At 42.7% G+C, this 17,082-nt stretch overlaps 1 protein-coding gene across 7 annotated transcripts in view; it reads left to right on the top strand.

Moving 5' to 3' along the window:
- LOC138822715 (RAF proto-oncogene serine/threonine-protein kinase-like) overlaps nt 1-17,082 on the top strand; it is a 67,078-nt gene that overhangs the window by 35,196 nt on the left and 14,800 nt on the right. For 6 of the 7 annotated variants that reach the window (XM_070015595.1, XM_070015597.1, XM_070015596.1 and 3 more), the window contains 4 exons: nt 9,009-9,239; nt 14,294-14,406; nt 16,138-16,240; nt 16,485-16,642. In XM_070015595.1, coding sequence (XP_069871696.1) covers nt 9,009-9,239; nt 14,294-14,406; nt 16,138-16,240; nt 16,485-16,642 — 605 coding nt within the window. Of the gene's footprint in view, nt 1-9,008; nt 9,240-14,293; nt 14,407-16,137; nt 16,241-16,484; nt 16,643-17,082 lie in introns of those variants that run through there. The other variant, XM_070015601.1, reaches the window with a different exon arrangement.

Below are 17,082 nucleotides of genomic sequence, written 5' to 3'. Positions count from 1 at the left end.
AGCGCTAGCCTTGAGCTGAAGAGCTGAGGGACAGCGCCCAGGCCCAGAGTTCAAGCCCCACGGCCGGACCCCCAAAAAAAAAAAAAAAAGAATTATGGTAAGCTGGGCGCTGGTAGTTCGCTCCTGTAATCCTAGCTACTCGAGGCTGAGATCTGAGGATCATGGTTTAAAGCCAGCCCAGGCAGAAAAGCCCTTGAGATTTTTTTTTTTTTTGGTAGGCCATGGGGCTTGAACTCTGGGCCTGGGTGCTGTTACTCAGCTCTTCAGCTCAAGGCTAGTGCTCTACCACTTGAACCACAGTGACACTGCCAGCCTTTTCTGCTTATGTGGTGCTGAGGAATCAAACCCAGGGCCTCACACATGAGAGGCAGGCACTCTACCACTGAGCCACCTTCCCAGACTCCCTTGAGACTTGCTTTTTTATGATTTTTTTTTATTGTGAAAATACTGTACAGAGGAGTTACAATTACACAGGCAAGATACAGAGTACATTTCTTATCAAGCATTGTTGCTTCCTCCTTTGTTTCCCCTTCCTATCTCCCTTGAGACTCTTATCTTCAATAAACCACTCAGAAAACTGGAAGTGGCTCTGTGGCTCTAGTGGTAGTGCACTAGCCTTGAGCTAAAGAGCTAAGGGACAGCGCCCAGGCCCAGAGTTCAAGCCCCAAAACCAACAAACAAACCAAAACAAGAATTTTGGTGAAAGGCCATACAGTTAGTTAAAAGGTGGAGATAGATTTTGAACTACTTTTCATGGATTACATTTCAAATATTAGGTGATATACAAAAATATAATGAGGATGAGGAACTTTATGGGTAACTATTTTCTTTAATCTTCCTCTAAATTTAACTTTTGTTATAAATAAAAAGTTTAATTAGAAACAGGCTTAGAGATAGCAGGAAGCCACAAGGCTGAAATCTAACCTGTCATATGTGGGGCAGTCTTTTTTTTTTTTTTGCTCATCATGGGCTTGAACTCAGCCTAGGCGCTGTCTCTGAGCTTTGGTGCCTCAAAGCTGGTGCTCTACCAATTTAAGCCACAGGTCTGCTTCCTGCTGAGCAGTCTTAAGAATAAGGAAAGCCTGATAGAGCTGTGACTGCAGCTTGCCTCGCAGCCCGCCGGTCACCTTGGCTGAGTGTCTCACTGTGTAATCTTAGTCTTGTTTCAGCTGGATGGCCGCCCACCACTTCTCTCAAAAGTTGAGATGAGGGCTGGGAAGGTGGCTCAGTGGTAGAGTGCTTGCCTTGCATGCCTGAGGCCCTGGGTTTGATTCTTCAGTACCACATAAGCAAAAAGAAAAAAGCCAGAAGTGGCACTGTGGCTCAAGTGGTAGAGCGCTAGCCTTGAGCTGAAGAGCTGAGGGACAGTGCCCAGGCCCAGAGTTCAGGCCTCACGACTGGACCCTCCCCCCCCCCCCCAAAAAAAAAAGTTGAGATGATAGTTTATCTCATAAGGAGTTACAGGAGAGTCACATGAGGTATTGAATGTAAAAGACTTAGATAATAGGCAGTTAATGGCTATTGTGATATTACTGTCCTGAAATTTAGTTGGTACAGAATTGTAAGAATATTTTTTTCTTGCTAGTCCTGGTGCTTGAACTCAGGGCCTGGGCACTGTTCCTGAGCTCCTTTTGCTCAAGATTAGCACTCTACCGCTTGAGCCACAGCTCCACTTCTGGCTTTTTCTGTGTATGTAGTACTGAGGAGTTGAACCCAGAGTTTCATGCATACTAGGCAAGCACTCCACTACTAAGCCACATTCCCAGCTCAAGAAAAGTATTTTTTTGGAAGATACAGCTTACTATCTCATTAGTTTTAGCAAGTATCAACAGAAAGTAAACACTGGCTGGCCTAACAGGTTTCCTTCCTTCCTTGCGTCCTTCCTTCCTTGTGTCCTTCCTTCCTTCCATCCATCAGTCGTGGGGCTTGAACTCTGGGCTTGGGCACTTGTCTGTCAGCTCTTCAGCTCAAGGCTAGCATTCTACCACTTGAGCTACAGTGCCACTTCCAGTTTTCTGGTGGTTTATTGGAGATTAAGAGTCTCATGAACTTTCCTGCCTGGGCTTGCTTTGAACCAGGATCCTCAGATCTCAACCTCCTGAGTAGCTAGGATGACAGGCGTGAGCCACCAGCACCTGGCTACAGGTTTTCTTAAATGGTAATGTTTCTCATGGAGTTTTCTATGGTTATAATTTTATATTATGTCATATAAAATAGCTATCTTCTACCTGACATAGAATAGTAACCCTTCCATACAACATCTTAATGACAATAAAATTCCTTAAAATGTAGCCAGCATCTTTAATTTACATAACTTTATATGTAATATGTTGTGGCTCTACAACCATTGTTTCATTGGTTTTGGAATTTTGGTTGGAAGTCTGTTGGTTAAAAATGATCAATAGGAATTAGAATTACTGTAACTGAGAAGTAAATATCTTCTACCTTAAAGTAGAAATTAAAATAAGATCACATAACAACAAAAAATAACGAAAATTTGGTATCTGAGTTTTTTAGTCAAAATAGCAATAGATTAAATGAAGACTGGTAAAATTACATGAACTATCACCTGCCACAAATGGCTATGACATTTACATATATCAGGATTAGCACATACATGGAAAGAGCTCATTGGTAGGGTATAGGAAGATACTTTAAGACTACACAAATCCTTTTCAGAAGTTGTCTGTTTAAGTACCAGAATATGTATCTGTGTGGATACATGTATTTGGAGAAATTGCAAGCATTCCTAGGAATTTGGACTTTAGAGTTAGACTAGTAGCATTCAGATACAGTATTGGTCCATTATTTTTGTGTTCATGAGTCTCAATTGAAGATTTTTCAAAGATTTTTTTTTGTGTGACACATCTCTTCTGCTTTTTTTTGTTTGTTTGTTTTGACCCCACATAGTATATCCATGTGCTCATCTGAGGGAAGGTAGGCGGAGGGCACAGAATCAGAGGGAAACGGAAACAATACAGCGGAGGGGCCATCAGCTGCACTGGACACTGATGACAGTGAACTAAGCAGCTCAAGGCAGCGAAGGGAGGGGGGGGAATGAGAGGGAAAGAGGGAACAGCTCACACTAAGCAAGAGGAAAGAAATGTACATATCACTGAAATTGTCAAATTTCATAGAGTTGTCAAAGTTCATAGAGTTCATAAGCTTTATAGACCATGATAATGAAAATTCACCTTGTGAAAGTTAAAATGTGTTTGTGATTTTAGCTAAGTATCAGTATCCCACAATACTTTGAAATTTATGTAATCATGTAATACCGATAAAGGAATAAAATTTAAAAAAAGCTGTACATACTGTACACAATTCCAGTTGGGAAGTTGAGGCAGAAATATTTTGAGATCAAGACTAGCCTGGAGCATAATGAAATCTTTTCTCAAAAACAACAACAAAAAACAACAAACCAAAACCCCAAAAACTTAAAAAACAGAATAAAGCTGGGTGCCAGTGGCTCATGCCTGTAATACTAGCTACTCATGAGGCTGAGATCTGAGGATTGTGGTTCAAAGCCATCCTGGGCAGGAAAGTTCATGAGACTCTTATCTCCAATAAGCCACTCAGAAAACCAGAAGTGCTGCTGTGGCTCAAGTGGCAGAGCTGAGGGACAACATTCAGGCCCAGAGTTCAAGCCCCATGACCCGGGGGGGGGGGGGGGGGGGGGATTTCCTATGTGTTAATGAGTCATGTTTTACAGCTTGAAAAAAAAGCTGTATTTTTTGGAAAGAAGAGCTTTCGAGTTGTTTTGTTTTTTGGTCGGTTGTGGGACTTGAACTCTGGGCTTGGGCGCTGTCCCTGCGCTCTTCAACTCAAGGCGAGCGCTCTACCACTTGAGCCACAGCGCCACTATTGGTTTTCTAGTGGTTTTTATTGGCGATAAGAATCTCACAGAATTTCCTGCCCCTGCTGGCTTTGAACTGTGATCCTTAGCCTCCTGAGTAGCTAGGATTATAGGTGTGAGCCACTGGTGCCCAGCTGTCTTGAGTTTTTTATATCTTTTCCCTGGTATTACAAAGAAGATACCTTTTTTTTGTTTTTGGAGAATGTCTTGGTCTTTTATTGTTATTACAGAGGTGATGTATGGAGGTGTTACACTTTTAGAAGTCAGATAATTACCACATTTTGGGACTATGTTATCCGAAGCTTCCTTCACACTCTGTTTTTGTTTTTGTTTTTTTTCAAATTTTTTATTGTGATTAAGTGGTTACATAATTTCCCAAATTTCACAGTATTGTGGGATAGTGATGCTCAAAGTCACAAACACATTCTAACTTTCCTGGAGCAAATTGTCTATCGTCTATAACATTTATGAGTTCTATGAGCTTTGACAATGCAGTCATTTCTTCCACATTGGGTATATGTACATTTCTTTTGTTTTGCATAGCATCAGCTTTTCCCTCTTTCCCACTTGTTCCCTCCCTCCCATCGCTGCCATTGAGTTGCTTAGTTCATTTTGGTCAATGTCCAGGGCAGCGGATGGGTTTCCCTGATTCCCTCTAGTTTTGTGTCCTCTTCCTGGTTCCCCTCCGGTGTGCACATATACACCATACATGTGATCAGCAGCATGGGGTTATTTAGTAGTGATTTGACCAGATGAGTGGAAGTCTTTTGTTTCTTAAGTCCTGTTAATTTTTTGTATCACCTAACATTTTGGATTTAACATCCACTTATCAGGGAGACCATGTACCGTTTGTCTCTTTGCTCTTGGCTTACCTTGTTCAACATGATTTCTTCTAGCTCCATCCATTTCCCTGCAAATGCCATTATTTTGTCCTTTCTATTGGCTGCATAATATTCCATTGTGTATAGATACCACAATTTTTGGATCCATTCATCTGTGGTGGGGCATCTGGGTTGTTTCCATATCCTGGCTATTGTGAACAGTGCTGCAAAAAACATGGAGGTGCATGTGTCCTTGTATACTGGTTCCTGTTGTTCAGGATAGGTGCCTAGAAGTGGTATGACTGGGTCATAAGGGAGGTCAATATTTAGCTTTCTGAGGACCCTCCAGACTGCTTTTCAAAGTGGTTGTATAAGTGTACATTCCCACCAGCAGTGTAATAGGGTTCCTCTTTCTCTGCATCCCCTCCAGCATTTGTTGTTGGCTGACTTGAGGATGTAGGACATTCTGACTGGGGTAAGGTGGTATCTCAGGGTTGTCTTTATTTGCATTTCCTTTACAACCAGGGATGGTGATCATTTCCTCGTGTGTTTCTTTGCCATTTTTATGTCTTCATCTGAGAAGTCTCTTTAGTTCCCTTGCCCATTTAGTAATTGGTTTGTTAGGTTTGGGAGGGATTAGTTTCTTGAGTTCCCTGTATATACAGGATGTTAACCCCTTGTCTGATATATTGCTGGTAAATATTTTTTCCCAATTAGTTGGTTGTCTTTCTAGCTTGGTTGCGATAGCTTTATCTGTGCAGAAGCTTTTTATTTTAAGGTAGTCCCATTTGTAGAGTCTCTCTCCAATTTGTTGTGACCCTGGGACTCTGTTCAGGAAGTTCCTTCCTGTGCCTATAAGTTCAGGTGTCTCTCCTACTCTGTCCTGCAGTAGTTTCAGAGATTCAGGTTTAATGTTAAGGTCTTTAATCCATTTTGAGTTGATGTTGGTGCATGGTGATAGGCTGGGGTCCACTTTTAGTTTTCTGCATGTGGCCGCCCAGTTTTCCCAGCACCAGTGGTTGAAGAGGCTGTGTTTCTTCCATTGTATGTCTTTGGCTCCTTTGTCAAATATCAGCTGACTGTAGGCATGTGGACTTATTTCTGGATCTTCTATTCCATTGGCGAAGAAGATACCTTTCCTGGCTGTTGAGCCCATATACTAGCATGGTTATATTGCAAAGAGGTGGAAAGAGTATAGTTGATATAAATTAGGGGCAATGTGGCTTAGTAGTAGAGTGCTTGCCTAGCATGCATGAAGCATGCATGGGTTCCATTCCTCAGAACCACATATACAGCAAAAGCCAGAAGTGGAGCTGTGGCTTAAGTGGTAGAGTGCTAGCCTTAAGCAAAAAGAGCTCAGGGACAGTGCCCAGGCCCTGAGTTCAAGCCCCAGGACTGGCCAAAAAAAAAACAAAAAACCAAAAAACAAGATAAGATGACAGCAGGTTAGGTGTTTAGGGACTTGGCATTGAATTCGTATGTGTGTCCTCTGATTACAGAATTCAGGTCTGTGTGTATTTTTACTCTGGCAGTTTGGTGTTTGTAAACTCACTAGTATTTGGCATTTTTATAACTTCATCTTTTAACTTAATAAGGGAATAGTTATCCCCTCTTTTTTTTCCAATTGTGTGTGTGTGTGTGTGTGTGCGCGTGTGCGCGCGCCAGTCCTGGGGCTTGAAGTGTGTGTGTGTGTGTGTGTGTGTGTGTGTGTGTGTGTGTGTGTGTGTGTGTGTGTGTGTGTGTGTGTGTGTGTGTGTGTGTGTGTGTGTGTGTGTGTGTGTGTGTGTGTGTGTGTGTCTGTCCTGGGGCTTGAATTCAGGGCCTGGGCACTGTCCCTGAGCTTTTTTTTTTTTTTTTTTTTTTTTTTTTTTGGTCGTGGGGCTTGAACTCTGGGCTGGGCACTGTCCCTCAGCTCTTTAGCTCAAGGTTAGCACTCTATGACTTGAGCCACAGCGCCACTTCCGGCTTTTTCTGTTTATTTGGTACTGAGGAATTGAACCCAGGGCCTCATGCATGGGAGGCAAGTACTCTACCACTGAGCCACCTTCCCAGTCCCCACCCTCTAACTTTCTTTTTTTTTTTTTTTTTTTTTTTTGTCGGTCGTGGGGCTTGAACTCTGGGCCTGAGCGCTGTCCCTCAGCTCTTCAGCTCAAGGCGAGCACTCTACCACTTGAACTACAGCGCCACTTCCGGTTTTCTGGTGGTTTATTGGAGATAGGAGTCTCACGGTCTCTCCTGCCCGGGCTGGCTTTGAACCGCGATCCTCAGATCTCAGCCTCCTGAGTAGCTAGGATTACAGGTGTGAGCCACCAGCGCCCGGCTCCCACCCTCTAACTTTCTAAAAAAGGAATACTCACATAGAAAACAAATGAGGTTGAGAGATCAAGACAAAAGTTAGCTGTATTAATAAAAATGGATTTTAAAGTTTTGTTTCTTTACTGGGTATTGAACTAAGTATTTCAGAAGCCCACAAAGACCTTCTGGTTTCCAGACAAGCATTCTACCTCAGCCCCTCCCCTTCTTTGAGGTAATAGTCTCAACTTTGCATGGACTGGCTTCTGCTTTGCCTCCTGAATAAAAAAGATGTAGTTTTTTTCTTTTAAGTGAATACAGTGCATCTTGATCAGCATTACTCCTTCCATCATTGTCCCAAAAGATGTAGTTTTAAGAAGAGTTTATACTATAAAATCGAGAATTAAATGATTAAAAGCAAGTATATCCTCAAATTTGAGATGAGAATGAACAGTGAAGCCAATAAAAGGCAAACTTTTTTGGTGGATTTGTAGAATGTGCTATCATCAAGTATTGGGGATGAGAAAGTAGACTCAGAGAAGTTCATATAGACTCCGAGTTGATGATGTGGATGGGGTGTCTCCAAAGCTCTGACGCCGGCAGGAGCCACTCTTTCTGTCATCAAACGGCTCATAAAGCATGTTTTTCAGCGCCTGCCTTCAGTAGTGTTAGTTCTCTTGTGGCACTTGTCTAATAGACTAGAGATCAGCATAGAGAGGAGTAGAGTGGATCTAGGCTTGCTATTTCTCTTGAGTAGGGGTGTTGGTGTATTGTCAAGGTTGGTCTTGTGAGCTCATGTGGTTCTATTACTTTAGCCTTCCTAGACTGTGATTGTAGTTCTAGTTATTTTATTTATAGCCTGTTTATGGATGTTCTTTTCTGTGATTTTAATTTGTTTTTTTCCCTGTACCATTGTTTACCTTTTTTCTTTTTGTTTACCTTTTTAAAACAATTTTTAGAAGTTCTTTGTATGTAAGGAATAGTTATCCTTTATAGCAAGATATATGTATTACTTTAAATAATTGAACACAGTTAGCCTTCACATTACTAGGAGAATGCATTTGGCCTGTCTTGTTTTAGCGTTTTTTAACTATGTTTATCTGCATATGTGGGTGTATATTTTAACAAGGCCAGAGATAACAGTGTTAGAAGCTAGGCTTGCCTTAGCATTTGAGGGTAGTGTCTGCATGGAACCCAGGGCCATGTCTCTGCCACACTGAGCCAGCCTTTTAGGAAGATGATTCTTTCTTGTTTTCAGATGTCTACCCTTCAGTACATGATGAAGACATACTTGTGTTGTTTTGATGAGGAAGTTAGAAGTATCCTATTTGTCCTGAGCTTGCAGGTTCCTGACCAGCGTGGCCTAGCACTTCTGCTGGAGCAGCTGGTCGTGGGCTTGAACTTGGGGCTTAGCTACTGTCTCTGATCTCTTTTGCTAATGCTCTGTCCCTTTTAAGCCACAGCACCACTTCTGGTTTTCTGGTAGTTAACTGGAGATAAGAGTTGGATGGACTTTCCTGTCTGGGCTAGCTTTTAACCACAGTCCTCACATCTACTCCTCCTGAGTAGCTAGGATTACAGGCATGAGCCACCAGTGCCTGGCCAGCTTGGCTTATTTTAACTACCCATGTATGTAACCCTTGATAAACTCTTGACTTCCTTAACCCATTTCCCTTAGTTTTAAATTTTCTTATAAAATACTTTATGGAAATATACTGTTACAGGTTTTTCCCCCCCTTTTCTGGTTAGTTCATGAATTTTTTTAAAATCCAGGGCTGGGAATGTTGTAGTGGTAGAGTGCTTGCCTAGCAGGCATGAAGCCCTGGGTTTGATTCCTCAGTACCACATACACAGAAAAAGCCAGAAGTGGTGCTGTGGCTTAAGTGGTAGAGTGCTAGCCTTGAGCAAAAGAAGCCCAGGACTGGCCAAAAAAAAAAAAAAAAATCCACAAAGTAGTATTTTCCCAACTAGTCTTCATATTGTGTTCTTACATTAAGTGCTTTTGTTCTAGAATTGCGAGTTACTTCTTTTCTTCCCAGGTTAGGACTGTCTGCGCTGCATCAATGGAGCACGTACAGGGAGCCTGGAAGGCGATCAGCAATGGTTTTGGACTGAAAGACGCGGTGCTCGATGGTTCCAGCTGCATCTCTCCAACAATAGTCCAGCAGTTTGGCTATCAGCGCCGGGCGTCAGATGATGGCAAACTCACAGATTCTTCTAAGACAAGCAACACTATCCGTGTTTTCTTGCCAAATAAGCAAAGAACAGTGGTATGTGACTCTTTCTGTTAGAAAATGTAGCTCTTTATTGTGTAGGCCTATAGAAAATATTGTCAATTCAGTGGCCCAACTTACAGACTGATAAAATCCCATTGTTACTGAAAGTCTGTATTAGTTGAGATTTCTAGGTGCAGTTTTTGGTTCACTAAATTGTCCCTTCCATATCCCCTACTTTGTCCCAACTTTTGGCCTTGTTTTTACTACTTTTGACCCAAATGCATCCTTCCTGAATCTTCATCCAAATAGTACATGCTTATAAAGATTTTTGCTTTTTAAGAGGTTTTATTACCATAGATGAATTTTACAAGGAAAGGGGTGTTGTGACTTTTCCATGCATGAATATGATGTACCTCCGCATCAACCTCACCTTCTTTACCAGCCTTCTTACCCTTTCACACACACTGTCCCCTCCCCCTTATCTTAAAACAATGTCAGCTGGTTTCATTGCTCCGCTTTTACAAATGCTAGAAATACTTTGACCATATTCACTTATGGGGGATATTTCTAAGGCTTTGAATAGTTTCTTTAGATTTTTCTAGCTCATTAAAACTAACTTGATGCTAGGCCTCAGAGGCTAATGCTTATAATCCAAGTACTTAGGAGGCTGAGATCTGAGGATTGTGGTTTGAAGCCAGCCTGTGCAGGAACATCCATGAATCTCCAGTTAACCATCAGAAGACAGAAGTGGAGCGGTGGCTCAAGTGGTAGAGTGCCAAATTATTAGAAAAAATAATTTTAATTTATTTTCTAGGATAGTATAGATAGCTTAAGAAATTAGTGGCTATCTCTTCTCCAGGGCATCATTCCTTGTGCTGCACAGTTTATGTTTTCAAGTGCCAGTGACAGGCTCATGATTGCATCATGGTATAGAATATGGTCACTGGGCTTTCTAACACAAAATCTCTGTTTTTCTTTTTGAAGTGCTGGATTTGAATTCAGGGTCTCACACTTGTTGGACAGGTGCTTTACCATTTTGAGCCATGCCCTTTTTTTTTTGCTTTAGTTGTGTTTCAAGTAGGGTCTTTTTGAACAGGCCAGCTAGAGCTACAAACCTCCTACTTAGGGCCTCCTGGGTAGCTGGGATCACAAGCCTTTACCACCATGCCCAGCTTTTTTGTTGAGATGTATGTGGTCCTCCTAACCTTTTGCCCAGACTGGCCTTATACTATGAATCTTGTGAAAGTAGGTAGGATTATGTACATGAGCCACTGTGCCTGACCAGAATCTCAATTTTTTTCTAAGAATTTACTGTTCAAAAAGCCTTCTGTTGGGCTGGGAAGGTGGCTCAGTGGTAGAGCGCTTGCCTTGCATGCATGAAGCCCTGGATTCGATTCCTCAGCACCATATAAGCAAAAAGAAAAAAGCTGGAAGTGGCGCTGTGGCTCAAGTGGTAGAGCACTAGCCTTGAGCTGAAGAGCTGAGGGACAGCGCTCAGGCCCAGAGTTCAGGCCCCATAACTGGACCCCCCCCCCCCCCCCCCCGCGCCAAAAAAAAAAAAGCCTTCTGTTCTTCTGAATTATAAACAAACAAACAACTACTTGGCTGAAACAGGTAAGTGGAATTGGGTTGATTTTGTTTGGTGGGAAATTTGAGAAAACTTCAGTTTTAAATGTCAACACTTCCTTTTTTTTTTTTTTTTTTTCCTGTTTTTGCATTCTTTGTGTAAGCTCCATGCATTGTTTTTATTCTACATACACAAGCGCTCACATTGGGAAATTGAATGCAGAGAAGTTTAATACTATAGGCTTTCTTCTCGCTGCTTTGCTAATAAATTTCTTTATATTTTTTTCCTTTTGAGGGTGGGGAGTTTACTGGAGATGGAACGCTAGGCCTTGCACTTGCTAGGCCAACAGTCTACAAACTTTTTTTTGGTTGGTTATTTTAGAGGTAAGGTCTTGCTTTATCTTGGGGCCATCCTGGGCTATGATCCTCTTACTCTGTTCACCCTGTTTTTTGGGGGTGACAGACACACATCTCTGTGCCCAGACTCAGTGAGCTGGACTAACGGGTGCCTTACTGTGTCACACATCATTTGATGGAATCTCAGGAAGCTTTTATCATGGGTTGGCCTCAAACTGCAGTCCCCTAATCTCCTTCCATGTAGCTAGGATTACTGGCGTGGTCCACTGCACCCAGCTTCTTTATATTCCTTTTGTGGATCTACAGAGCTTCTGAATTGTATTGTGTATATACTTAGGTGCCTTTTGAACTAAGGGCGAAACAAAAGGCCAGCTGATGTATAGAGTATATCTTATTTTTGTTTTCCTTGCTAAAAATAGAAGTATTTGCATAGTGGTCTTTTGGTTGTAAGGTGATTTTTATTTTTTTGTGGCAGTACTGGGATGTGAACTCAGAAACCTTGTTTGCTAAATAGGCACTCTACTGCTGAGCCATGCCTCCAGTTTCATCCACTGTTGCTCATTATTTTTCTTTTCGACCTTAAAGTGAGCCGTCAAGTGGGAATTGTGAGTGTTATGGGAATCTGGGTGTTTTGAATACTGACTTCTCCTTTCTTCACTACCTATTTGCCTAGGGGCCCGGACAGTTCATGTGGCACACTGGTCAGGAACATGGATCTATGACAACCAGACCTAAATTTAATTTCTGCATTGCCTTTTATTAGACAAGCTATGTGTTATTTTGCACTTCTGATTCCTGGCCTTTATGAAGTGAGGCTTATGCTATAGCACAATGGCTGATTGGCTGGTGCAGGGAGTTGCCACTGTTTCTGAATGCCTTATCCATGTATGGAGTCCTTACTGGCTTTGTCTGACCATAGCATGTGATTAGGACTTAGTAAGTTAGAAGCTTGACATCTGCTACTTTTATAGGGAAAAAAAAGTCAGTTTCTTTTTTGGCCAAAAGATGGGCCCTGAATATATGCCAGGAAGACCATCTTTCCCCAGGTGCCTGGCTCCGAGGAGCCATGGTAGAGTAGAGGGCAGGCTGCTGCCTTCCAGCTAGCACTTTGCAGCAACTCCAGGTATCTTCATTGAGGAAACCTGATACATCTGTTCTAACACACACTGGGCTCCAGTGTAGATCCAGGGGACAACTGCCTGTCCGGTATATCCACAGGGGCAGGCACCTGTCCAGCATGTATCCACAGGGGCACTGGCCTGTCCAGCATGTATCCCCAGGGGCACTGGCCTGTCCAGTGTATCCACAGGGGCACTGGCCTGTCCAGCATGTATCCCCAGGGGCACTGGCCTGTCCAGCATGTATCCACAGGGGCACTGGCCTGTCCAGTGTATCCACAGGGCACTGGCCTGTCCAGCATGTATCCACAGGGGCACTGGCCTGTCCAGCATGTATCCACAGGGCTTGTCCAGTATGTTTCCATGGGAGCAGTAGTACAGAGACACACGATGTGTGTCCAATTTAAATGATTTTTGAAGTAATTAGCAAGCTTTTTGTGCCTGGTGGGGGCATCGGGCATTGAGCTTAGGGCTTTGCAAGTGCTCTACCACTTAAGCCATGCTTTTGGCCACTTTATTTTTTATTTTTGAGGTAGGATCTCATTAACTCTGCCATGGGCTAGTCCTGGACTTGTAATACCCTCTTAATTAGCTGAGATTACAGGTGTGTGGCACTATCCCAGGGCCTTGTCATTTTGTTTTTAAGCATACATGCCTGTTTGACTTGCTGAATGAGTTCAGTGTGTGATCAGAGCTGAGAGCCGCTGCCTTTAGGACCAGCTCATAATACGAGCAGATGGTTTATTCCAAAATAACTGTCAGGTGCACTAAAGGAGAGGCTGGAAATCAGTATTTTTCACAAGCTGATCTTTTTTTAAAACTTAGGGTTAGCACTCTACCACTTAAGCTATAGTACCTCTTAATTGGAGATAAGAATCTCACTGACTTTCCTGCCTGGGCTGACTTCAAACCTGGATCCTCAGATCTCAGCCTCCTGAGTAGCTAGGATTATGGGTGTGAATCACCATCACTGGGCTTTTACCAGTTGCTTTTGACATAAATCCAAGATAACATTTGTTTGAACTAGTTTGGTACATACAAGAAACTTTTAAAGAATATTAATATTATTTTTATTTATTTATTTTTTGGTCCGTCATGGGGCTTGAACTCTGGGCCTGGGCGCTGTCCCTGTGCTCTTCAGTTCAAGGCTAGCACTCTGTCGCTTGAGCCACAGCGCCACTTCTGGTTTTCAAGTGGTTTATTGGAGATAAGAGTCTCACAGACATACCTGCCTGGGCTGGCTTTGAATTATGATCCTCAGAGCTCAGCCTCCTGAGTAGCTTGGATTACAGGTGTGAGCCACTGGCACCCAGCTTAACTTTATTTTTAAATAGATAATTCGTATGGGTGAAAAAAAATCAATTGACCTTTGACACCCTATGTAGTGTAGTTTCCCAGTTCTTTTTTTTTTCAGATTCTTGTGATAAACTCCAAATGAGCTCCTGTAGTTTGGAAAATCTTATTTCTTTACTCCCTTGGTAATTGGTCCCTCAGAAGAAGCTCTTCTTCCGTCCTGTCACCTCCTGAGTTGACTTATTCCCTAGGCTGTGCTAGTTCTGTGGGGAGCCAGCCCCTCTTACCCCTCAGAGCAGACCAGTGATAAAGCAAGATGAAGCTTTGTGAACAACTCTTACTTTGCATCTGAACACTGTGTCTTGTTTTGAGACTAGTAATGGGGCAGGCCCAGATGTTTCCATCCTGCTCCTTGGGGAGGGGAAGGGGAGGCCTGGAGTTTGAACTCAAGCCTTCTACCCTTAAGCCACACTTCCAGCCCACTTCGTTCTTGAGGGCTTTTTTCTGTCTTAAGTCATCCAGAAAAAAGGCTGCCTAAGAAGGGTTAGGACGGCCCCAGCAGGGTTGTACTTCAGCCGGCATGCACACATGAGGTTTCTCTAGCACTGCAGGTCTGCATTTCAGTTTAATTTGAGATAAGAGGCTTGTGGACTGGACTTTCCTGCCTGATGCTCAGATCTCAGTCTCCTGAATAGTTAGGATTACAGGCGTGAGCCACCAGCGCCCAGCTTGTACTTGCCTTTGTTGGTTCTAAAGATGGTCTTTTGTCTGTAGGTCAATGTGCGAAATGGAATGAGCCTGCATGATTGCCTTAGGAAAGCTCTCAAGGTGCGGGGCCTCCAGCCAGAGTGCTGTGCTGTGTTCAGACTCCTCCACGGACACAAAGGGTAAGGAACCAGTCTGACAGCTCCTTCTTCAGAATACAAGCATCGCCTAGCTTAGTGCCACTAAAAACAGTTACCCTAGGTTTCTTTAGAGTTCTGTGCATCTTTAGATCTTTGTTTATCAGGAGACAATTACTTGAACTTACCACCTGTCTATTGTCCTCCTTTGGGAAAGAAGCACGTCCTGTTACTGATCTTCAGCATTTATCTCTGATGATTCCAGTAGTTCTCAACTTTACGAGAAATGGGGAAGAGGGAGCAGGTCAGCCTTCAGTGTGTTTATTCCTCTAGGTTGAGGAGGTAGCTTGGTGACATGCAAATTTTGGAAGCAGGTGTCGGCTTTAACCCAGTGTAGCCGCAGGGTGGTTCCCAAGCCAATCCATGGTACTCCTGAAGGACTAGAGAGATTCAGAGACAGGGAATAGTTAGAGCGGGCCTGGCTCTCTTGGCAGTAGATAACTCCTGCAGGTCCATCAGAAAGTGTGCTCTGTTCTCTTCTAGGATAAAATGGGGTTTGAGATGATAAGGAGTTGCTGTGACCTTGTATTGGGAATGAATTCTATTAAGGGATGGATTATTTACTGGTGGGGTAGATTTGGGTGCTATGGATGTAGACTGGGCTTAATTTTTTACTTTTAAAGGATCACAGTTTTCTGTCTTTTTATCCTATGCATAGAAACAGTGGCCTCGAGTAAAATTTAAAGACAGTTATGTTTTTTCAGAGGGTCATGTTTATTTTTATAGATGCTGCAAACAGCTCTGTAGAGTTAAGCCTGTTATTTATTAATGGAAAAGTGCATTTGTGGTTCCTTTCCATTTATGTATCTTCTAGATTGAAAAAAGACTATTAAACAATACATTTTTAGCACTGTAGTAATATTTCTGACCCACTTTACAGAATTATTATTATTATTTTGCCAATCCTGGGGCTTGACCTCAGGCCTGGGTGCTGTTCCTGAGCCTCTTTGTGTTCAAGGCCAGAGCTCTACCACTTGAGCCACAGAGTCACTTCTGGCTTTTTCTGAGTAGTTTATTGGAGTCTTCACAGATTTTCTTGCCTGGTCTGGCTTCCAATTAAGATCCTAGGATTAGAGGCATGAGCCACTGGCACCTGGCTAAGAAAACTTTATTCTAAGAGTATAAGCTTTGGAGTCCAGTAAGCCTGGGTTCTCTTTTGTGTTTGAGATAGGGTCTCTCTGTGATTATTCACTTGGGCTTCAAATTTGCCAGCCTCTTCTTTAGCTACCTAGTTGTAGACCCTGGATTCAATCCTAGGTCCTTGCACTCTGAGGATTACCCTGATAGAGCTCCAGTTTTCTCATTTTTAGCTTGAGAATAACAACACCTAGGGGTTGGGAAGGTGGCTCAGTGGTAGAGCACTTGCCTTGCATGCCTGAGGCCCTGGGTTCGATTCTTCAGTACCACATAATCAGAAAAAAAAAAAGCCGGAAGTGGCGCTATGGCTCAAGTGGTAGAGTGCTAGCCTTGAGTGGAAGAGCTGAGGGACAGCGCCCAGGCCCAGAGTTCAGGCCCCACGACCAGACCAAAAAACAAAACAAAACAAAACAAAAAAACAGAAAAACAGAAAAAATCAACACCTACTTTATGGGTTTGTCATGTGGATTATGTAAGTCATATTTAGATAAGCATGCAATTAATGGCAGCTACTGTTAGGTGCCGATATTGAACCTTATTCCAACATTGCCCTTTCATGTTCCGAAAAATCTTTTTCAGTAAAAAAGCACGTTTAGATTGGAATACCGATGCTGCCTCTTTGATTGGAGAAGAACTTCAAGTAGATTTTCTGGATCATGTTCCCCTCACAACACACAACTTTGTAAGTTGCATCTCTCTCTCTCTCTCTCTCTCTCTCTCTGGCATGTTACATCCTTGCCTCACACAATAGCAGTAATAAGCATGTATATTATTGCTGTTTATCAGTTTCTAATTAAGCATGCCGTTGTTTACATAGGCAGTTTGGAGTTCATTAGCCCTAAAGTACACTTAATTTTAAGAAATTGCTTTGTCTTTGGCAATTTTTCATTCAACCTAATTTTGCCCCTGTATTTTTGCTGTTACAGGCTCGGAAGACGTTTCTGAAGCTTGCATTCTGTGACATTTGTCAGAAGTTCTTGCTAAATGGGTTTCGATGTCAGACTTGTGGCTACAAATTTCACGAGCACTGTAGCACCAAAGTACCTACTATGTGTGTGGACTGGAGTAACATCAGACAGCTCTTGTGAGGAACTCATTCATTCATCTATTCACTCCCTCAGTTCTCCCAAAGAATACAGGGGTGCTTGTGTCAACATTTTTCAGGTGCTTTTTGTACATTTTGACCAGGAAGTCTGGGTTTTAGACTTATTAAATGATTTGCTCCAGAAACCATCTGCCTCACAGCATGACACTGTATGAAAGAGCTGGTTTCCGTGCACTGTTAGGACTCTGAAGTGAGCAGGTAGGACCTGCGTCTGTTAGGAAAGAGCTGACCTGGTTCAATGAGGTAAATGGTGTTGGGGACAGAGAAGACGTTGGCTTTTTCCTCTGGACAGTAGCATTCGTGGGTGGTTAGGATTTTGATTCTAGGGAAGAAGTACAAAACACACTTGTTATTTTCTCTTTCTTTCTTTTTTTTTGGGGGGGGTGTCCAGTTGTAGGGCCTGAATTCTGAGCCTGGGT

Source organism: Dipodomys merriami, unplaced genomic scaffold, assembly GCF_024711535.1.
Source record: "Dipodomys merriami isolate MVZ:Mamm:240054 unplaced genomic scaffold, mDipMer1.0.p SCAF_114, whole genome shotgun sequence".
Taxonomy (NCBI): domain Eukaryota; kingdom Metazoa; phylum Chordata; class Mammalia; order Rodentia; family Heteromyidae; genus Dipodomys; species Dipodomys merriami.
The sequence above is the reverse complement of the archived record's forward strand: the minus strand, read 5'-3'. Positions and strand labels throughout refer to the sequence as shown.